The 8,829-nt window shown below is 38.0% G+C and overlaps 1 protein-coding gene across 1 annotated transcript in view; it reads left to right on the forward strand.

Moving 5' to 3' along the window:
- LOC112486970 (extracellular calcium-sensing receptor-like) overlaps positions 1-5,603 on the forward strand; it is a 16,733-nt gene extending 11,130 nt beyond the window's left edge. Inside the window, exons 8-14 of the mRNA XM_025055235.1 lie at positions 3-361; positions 481-750; positions 878-1,084; positions 1,166-1,444; positions 2,798-3,025; positions 3,789-3,912; positions 4,531-5,603. Of these exons, the coding sequence (XP_024911003.1) occupies positions 3-361; positions 481-750; positions 878-1,084; positions 1,166-1,444; positions 2,798-3,025; positions 3,789-3,912; positions 4,531-5,366 (2,303 nt within the window). The 3' untranslated portion in view covers positions 5,367-5,603. The remainder of the gene's footprint in view (positions 1-2; positions 362-480; positions 751-877; positions 1,085-1,165; positions 1,445-2,797; positions 3,026-3,788; positions 3,913-4,530) is intronic.
- The last annotated feature ends 3,226 nt before the right edge of the window (positions 5,604-8,829 follow it).

The following is an 8,829-nucleotide window of genomic DNA, read 5'->3' on the forward strand; positions in this document are numbered from 1 at the left end:
AGCTGCACTGTCCTTGGCAAATGGTCAGGAGAAAAATGTAAAGTTAGAGAGAACCTGTGAAGGAACTCCTTCAGTCCTAGGAATTGTAGGTGATTCCTCTTCTACACACACTATTACCATCTCCAGGATCTTAGGTTTGTACAGAGTACCACTGGTAAGTTTACTCATTATGTGCATATACCAATTTACTGTGACTGATAACGTTTTGAGCTTAAAACAATTTAGCAATTATTTTCCTGTCTTTATGATGCTCAGGTATGATTCTTTTTTACAGGTGAGTTATTTTGCAACGTGTTCCTGTCTTAGTGACAGACAGACGTTTCCATCTTTTTTCAGGACAATTCCAAGTGACTCATTTCAGGTAAGAATTTGCATTATATTCAAACCTCCCAAGTTATATGCAAAAAAAAACATTAACTTTTGTTTCAGATTATGCCAAAAATTATCACGTGCCCAGGTGCCTCTTCTCTGTTCACATAGGTGCGTGCTATGATTCAGATTCTAAAACACTTTGGTTGGACTTGGGCAGGTCTGCTAATCAGTGGTGATGACTATGGAGTCCATGCAGCCCGATCCTTTCAGTCTGATCTAGGTCCAATTGCTGGAGGATGTCTGGCTTATACAGAGATTTTGCCATGGACAAATGATCGTACTGAACTGAAGAGAATAGTTAATGTGATGAGGAAATCAACAGCACGTGTGGTCATTGTGTTTGCACATCAGCCTCATATGCTCAATCTCATGGAAGAGGTGAGTCCTTGAAAAAAATGCAGTTTGTTTATTAGAAATGTGTATTAATGCATGTTTATCTTTTTATACACAATTTTAATTGTAAAACTATACAAAAAAGCAAATCATTTTTATATTTTATATCCAGGTGGTAAGGCAGAATGTGACAGGCCTGCAGTGGATGGCCAGTGAAGGCGGGACATCAGCTGCTGTGCTACAAGCGCCTCACCTCATGCCATACCTGGGTGGAACCCTAGGCATTGCCATCCGTCGAGGAGAAATCCCCGGTCTCAAGAATTTTCTGTTAAAAATACGCCCTGATCTAAAATATAATAACAGCAATGGAAACAACTTGGTGTGAATACGTTCATATCATTTCATAAATTGTAGCTGTAAATACTACAAGTAGATTCACTATGTTGAATGTGTACCCCAGGTGAATCAATTTTGGGAACACACATTCCAGTGCAGATTTTCACCAACTCCAGCAGGTTGGATAGAAGATGGAGGAGCATTATGCACTGGACAGGAGGTATTAGAGGATGAAGTAGCTGAGGAATTCTTGGATGTTTCAGACCTCAGACCAGAGTATAATGTGTATAAGGCAGTGTATGCTCTGGCACATGCTCTTGATGACATGCTGCAGTGTGAGCCAGGAAGAGGACCTTTCAGTGGAGACACCTGTGCTCATTTACAAAGACTAGAACCATGGCAGGTGTGTTGGCAGTTAACAATCTACTTCTTAATCCTGTACAGTCTTTCAACCATGAGCCCACTCAGTACTTTACTCAATTCACAAGTAAATTGGTGAACATCTTGATGGCAGTACATGACATTAGAACAAAAGGAAACTGGCACCAAGCCACGCATTATATTAATGGACCGGCAAAGTTCTTCATGCAGATGTAGCTCTTCTTGTTTAGGAGTGTATGTGGATGAACTCGTTAAGATTCAGTTCATTCTGTATGGCATTCGGCATCCCAACATATACACATTGGTCAAGGTCCTCAACCTCATAGGCCAAGCAACAGAGTTGATCACTTAGCTTCAGTTATGGAACTCACAGAGCAGAGACTCGATTAGGTTGAGCTCTCCAAAGCATCTCTGCAAAGTTCCAACCAGAATGCTGTCGTCCTCCTCCGAGCTCAGCAGCTGCAAACAGGCTGAAGCTTCCTCTGTTAGTGATAGAGTCCACTGCAATGCTTACATCTGTTTCAACCAGCCTGCTGTTACAGCTAAAAGTTCAAACTGAGGTTCATACGCCTCCCGGTTTCCTTTACCAAAGAATTTTGACATTTTATAATTAGGAATGAAAGGGCTGCAGGGTGTCGCCAAGTTTGCTTACAACCAGGCCCAGGCTGATGGAGTACTACTGCAACCAGAGCAGCTCCCCAATGGCGTGAAATGTCAGGCCTGCGGTGTCGCAGCTCAGTGCTTTGTGAATGTCACAGCACTTTCTGACACCTTGTTTGCACTCTTTGGGCTCTGCTTTGATCTCTAGTTACGGTCCAGTATTGCTGAGCATATATTTTTTGTACTTATTCACGCAGGGGGTCTTACCTTGATCTTCTGATACCAATGTAACACAATGATCTAGCAAACTTCACAATACAGACAGCGACAGACCCCTAACTGCATACATCAAACCAGTAGGTCAGGGATAGTGAGGTTGGGAGTGAGGCAGCCATAAATGTAACTAAGCCTTTTCCTATTAAACAGGAAATCTGCTAATTCAGTTAATTATACTATTAATTAGATCAGAGTGATTTAAAAACAAATATTTAAGTGTGGACCCATTTATTTAGTGATTAAATAGTTGTTTTTTCTGTGAATAAGTAAGGTCAGGCTCCTGGTTTCTTCTCATTAAAAAACAATTCTGCAAATTCCCTGACCTTAAAATGAAAATGGACAACAGCTGCCAAACTAAGAATGACTCATGCTTGTTAATAGAACGTAAAAGAAAGAAAGAAAGAAAGAAAAAAGTCTGGCCTGTTGAATTCCGTTTATCTTTTGGAAAAGGTGTATTTTGGTTTTTAACTACTTTTTATTCATTTCCTGTTTTCTACAGCTTGTGCACTATTTGGAAAACATCAACTTCACCACATCATTTGGTGATCAAGTGTCATTTGATGAAAATGGTGATGCCTTACCAATATATGACATCATGAACTGGTCTTGGCTGCCTGATGGAAGCAGTAAAGTTCAAAATGTGGGTGAGGTGAAAAGGTCAACCTTCAAAGGTGAAGAACTCACTCTTGATGAAGAAAAAATCTTCTGGAATTTTCATCCTAAAAAGGTTAGTTTCCTACCTTTTCATTAGGGTGTGAATCAGGCTAAACTGAGGGACCCAGGTCGAAAAGTTTTTTTTATTGTTCTGAGTCTATGGTCTAATTTTTTTCAGTTTCTGATGTAATCATGTAAAATAGTTGGTCACACATTTAAAGAAAGAGTGAGAAAATTTACACCGTATCATTGTGAATGCTTCCTCTGGTTTTTTGTTTTAAGCTTTGTGAATGTCATCTGATAGATATACTGTATGTATGGCTGTTTCTCATGAACATTCCCCTGAGAAAACTCTGCTAAGGCGAAGAAGTAGGATGACGGGAAAATGGGGCAGTTTAGGAGGTACACATGCTAGTCTAATGACTAACCCAATTCTAGTCATTAGACTAGAAATGTCTCATTTCCATGCTTTTTTTTTTTTTTTACAATATGGCTAAATCAGAGCATTCTTGGTGCTGAGGTGCAGCTACAGGGGCTACATTTTTAATTGATTGGATTATCTATATCCCCTGTGCAAAGCACACAATTTACAGTGTTAACTGCACCTGGACATTTTGTTTTTACAATTTATACAACATCTCACAATATCTACAAAGTAAATTGTTATTAATACTAGCTTTTTTATTTTTATTGGGAGAACACAACATTGTTTTTATGAACTTTATGAACTGTATAAGAAAATTACAATCAATGAATCTTGAAACCTGACAAGCAATGGAACCTGGTAAAGTAGTTGCATTCAAGCATATTTTCTCTTTTGCTTTTTCTCCATACAGCCTCCTCGGTCAGTTTGTAGTGACAGCTGTCCTCCAGGTACCCGCATTGCCCGGAGAAAAGGGCAACCTGACTGTTGTTTTGACTGTGTACCTTGTTCTGGGGGAAAGATCAGCAATGCAACCAGTGAGTGTAAAGTTTTTCAACCTTACGCTCTTCTATTAGAATCTGTATACAGACCATTTTACTCTTGTGAGACTAAAGTGCATAAATTCAACAGATAATATATAGAAGAAGACTGAAATATACTTATTTTTAACAACCTTCATATAAAGTGCTGGAGGCTCGTGCTAAATTGTATTGTGTGGGATTCAGTGTCACAAAAACCTTTCAAGTGGAATAGTCACTTTGCAATTACTATAATTAGTGCCACGTCATTAGGGTTGCCAACCATTCCTTAAGAAAATATGATTCCGGTTGAGCTGAAAAGGGATGCACTTTGTCCTGTATTACCTTGAGAATCAAAAGCAGCCTGTAAATTGTTAATGGAATTAATAAATAACGGTGCTTTATATTAAAATGGATGCACCCCGTATTGAGCTGAGAACGGAGCTAGCAATCCTATGCATGATTATGATCTATAGAACAATTGTTAGACTTAGAATGTATTAATAGTTAATTAATAGTTGGACTGAAAAACCAGCAGAGTTACTGTGGTTTTGTTTTGTAAAATTTCTTAGTGACTTAAACAACAGTGTCAAACAAGAAAATACTTTACAATGAACAATTTTCTCTTTTTTATAGATTCCATGGAGTGCATCAGTTGTCCAGAAGATTTCTGGTCCAACATCCAGAATGACCACTGTGTTCCTAAGAAAACAGAGTTCCTCTCCTATCATGAGCCTCTTGGTATCTGTTTGACAGTTACCTCTGTACTCGGCTCATTCATTTGTCTAGTTGTGTTGTGCATTTTTGTTCATTATCGCAGCACACCTATCGTTCGTGCTAACAACTCTGAACTTAGTTTTCAGCTGTTGATGTCACTCAAGCTGTGTTTCCTTTGCTCGTTGCTCTTCATTGGACCACCCAGATTATGGACATGCCAACTTAGACATGCAGCATTTGGCATCAGCTTTGTGCTTTGTATCTCATGTATCCTGGTAAAGACTATGGTGGTTCTGGCTGTATTCAGAGCCTCTAAACCTGGAGGTGAAGCCAGTATGAAGTGGTTTGGTGCTGCTCAGCAGAGAGGAACAGTTCTTGTTCTGACCTCAGTACAAGCAGCAATCTGCACTGTTTGGCTTGTCTCTGCTTCACCAGCTCCTCACAAAAACACCCAGTATCACAGTGACAAGATAGTGTATGAATGTGCCATTGGCTCCACTGTTGGTTTTGGAATCTTACTTGGTTATATTGGTTTATTAGCCATTCTTAGTTTTGTGTTAGCTTTTTTGGCAAGAAATCTTCCAGACAGTTTCAACGAGGCCTCTCCAGGCAAATATGCAGATGCCGTGGAGGTGTTTGCCATCCTGGCCTCTAGTTTTGGACTTTTAGTAGCACTGTTTGGACCCAAATGTTATATAATCCTGGTTAGACCAGAGAGAAACACAAAGAAAGCCATTATGGGCCGTGGTGCTTAAAACTGTCTGTATCAGCATGACCCTTTTGATGCTTAACTCATCACTTAAAAAAATATTCTTTACAAATTAATTTCTCAAAAGCAAGGATATTATCAATCTGTACAAAACATTTTTACACATCTGTTCCAAGTTAACAGAATTGTATTTATGTCATTATTTTATTATATGAGGATACTTTTTGTCAATCACAACATGACCATAAATTCTACTGTTTTTGAATGCTTGCTTTTATTTTTAACAGTGCAATCAATGTAGCCCAACAGAAACCAATATCAATAAATATTTTCATATTGTGACTGTAATTAAAAAGAATATCAATAAATAAATAAATATTATAATTAGAGTTAAATCCCAATGTTAATGTACAATGGAATAAATATCATGAAATAAATAAATAAAAATTGAGTCTTTGATGGTGAAACCTATTGATTTTTAAGGTGAAACACTAAACACATTAGTACTTTATTAGCACCAATTCACCACAGACAGATAGGCGTTTTCCAGCATGCACTTGGCACCTAGGATAATATTGTAATAAAGTTTAAAAAAGCGTAAACCGATAATAAATGCCACCAAATCTTTATTTGGTGACATTTAAAATTAAAATATATATGAATAGTTAAACAACTCAAATGATCATTAATGTTATGCATACAGCTGCAGGAGCAGAAGGGTATCAGCCAATGAGGTTACTGCATTGCCGGTCTCTAGAGACGAAGGGCAATTAGAGCAAGAGCAGAATGAAAAGATGAGGAAACAAAAGTTTCAGAAGAAGAGTTTTTGTTTTCATTTTTTTTGTGTGTTTTCTTTTAGTTCGCAAGGATATTTGTGTTCAACTGATGCTTTTGTTGACTTCTGAGTCTTTTTTTTAACTGTTAGCAGGTTATTTTCCTTGTTGTATCTGTTAATGTGAGTATGTTATTGGCAGCTAAGTTAAACCATCCTGAAAAAGTTGTATATTATGTTTCGTTTGTGAAATTAGCAGCTATAAGCTAAGAGAAAGAACACAAGTTCAAGCTGCTCGTGGCAAAGCCACCATTTTAGGTAGTGGTTTGGACTTGAGTCAATGGTAGTGTTACGTACCTTCAAGAGATACTTAAAGCAGGCGGCCCCAAATTATGTAACACGACAGGTGAGCAAAGAGTAACACAATTTATCAGTCAGTGGACATGAGGAAAGTAGTAGTGGGTGGTGAATCACCAATGAGTAGTTCCAAATGGTGTTGACAGTGCTCACTTAACAAAGTTCTCATGGCAAGACACTCTGCCACTGACTGCCTGTGGAGCTGGACCTTATATCCTCCTCTGTTGATTGGAAGGAACCGCCTTCAGGTGCGCAGCTCATCAGCCCAGGAATCAGCACAGCTGTGAAAGAAGAGCACAATCAGCCACTGCACACATCCACAAGCACCACCAGACACCAATATGTATATAATCCCACTGGTTGAGCAGTATTGGTGCTGATATTTTATTGTCATTTATTTTCATGCCACAAGTCTTGTGTGCCCATTCCTTGTGTTACGCCAGGTTAGTTTGTTTTAGTTGGCAATTGCTAGAAAAGATACCCAGAGTTGTGGGGAAAAACATGGAGACATAAGAAGACATAGAAGATCACCGGTTCTCCATAACTAACCTGCTGTCTGTTTATGACCTAAGTTCTTGTTCCCTGGCACTGTCACTGTAGTTAATACTAAGGTTCTTGTTGACCTCCTCTTGTGTGCAGTCAAAATGGCCACAATAATGTAAATATATTAGTCTAGTTATTTGTTTTATTTTAATGCAATCCATGTTATTTCAATATGTTTTACTAACAGTTAGGCTAGAAAACATCAATAAATGCAATTATATTGTCAGTTAATGGTCGTGGATGCCATAAAGATCTTGTACTTAGGGCAGCCAAATGGTAAGCTGTAGCCCAAGGTTCGGACTGGAATTAGACTTTTTCATCATTGTGCCATGCTGACATTGGGTTGTACATGTTCCACTGCCATCAGTAAGAAATAAAATATATAAATAAAATATAACAAACGTTAGATAAATAATTACTAATATTGGGATGTATACCTTTAACAGCCACCAAGAAATTCTGGCAAACCTGTGTATTTTTGATGGGATGAAATCAATATGAAAAGCAGTTTTTAAATGAAGCCCTATAGGCCTTTTATGCCTCATACTTATTTTAAATACATTTTTTAATATGTCACAAGTAATTTGGTCTCAGAAGAGGTTCTCTAGGCTCTGCCCCACAGCGACTTAATTTGCGCTGATAGGTGGTGTATCAACAACTTGTGGGCTGTTGAAAATCAATAAAATGGGATGTCAGTGCATTATAACAGCACTGAGAGAAAGGTGTTACCTGAGGAAACCATGAGAGTAGCTTTATACGGTAGCTTATTTTTGCTAACATTACTTTCCTGCTTTTTCTTTGTTGTGTCGTCACTATTTTATTCCTCCTCTTGTGAGATACAGCGACAATTTTATATAAATGGAATGCAAAAGGCTGGAGATGTGATTTTAGGAGGAATTTTGAAAATTCACTTTTTTTCTACTTTTCCTGACTTGTCTTTCACCTCAGAGCCACAACAACCAGTCTGCCATGGGTGAGAACAAGAAACTAGCACAGAGCAGGATAAAATAAAAACAAGCATATATTATTCAAGAACCATATATTTAAAATATTTTTAATTTACATTTTTACATATATGTATATTTTTGTTTCATTTGTTTGATTCAGTTTGAAGTGATGTTGTAATGTTTTAAAGGAGTAAATTATTTGAATGTTTTAGGTTTGATATTGCAGGATTCAGAAGGGCTCAGACCATGGCCTTTGCTGTTGATGAGATTAACAGAAACCCCAACCTGCTGCATAATGTGACTCTGGGATACAGTCTGTATGATAACTGCATCCACGTAAAGTTGGCTTTACAAGCTGCACTGTCCTTGGCAAATGGTCAGGAGAAAAATGTAAAGTTAGAGAGAACCTGTGAAGGAACTCCTTCAGTCCTAGGAATTGTGGGTGATTCTTCCTCTACACGATCTATTGCCATCTCCAGGGTCTTAGGTTTATACAGAGTACCACTGGTAAGTTTATCCTTTATGTACTCATACTTAATTATTGTGACTAAAAAGCTGTGCAATATTAAAAAGAAGTAGTTGTTTTCCTGTCTTCATGATGCTCTGTGTGATTTTCTTTTACAGGTGAGTTATTTTGCAACGTGTTCTTGTCTTAGTGACAGACAGATGTTTCCATCTTTTTTCCGGACAATTCCAAGTGACTCATTTCAGGTAAAAATTTTAACTTGTAATTCAAAATGCACAAGAGAAAGCATATACAAAGAAAAACTTAAACATTTACGTCAAATTATGTCAAAAATTACCCTGTAAACTGACTCCTCTGTGTCCACATAGGTGCGTGCTATGATTCAGATTCTAAAACACTTTGGTTGGACTTGGGCAGGTCTGCT

This window comes from Cynoglossus semilaevis, chromosome 4, assembly GCF_000523025.1.
Source record: "Cynoglossus semilaevis isolate Cse_v1.0 chromosome 4, Cse_v1.0, whole genome shotgun sequence".
NCBI lineage: Eukaryota > Metazoa > Chordata > Actinopteri > Pleuronectiformes > Cynoglossidae > Cynoglossus > Cynoglossus semilaevis.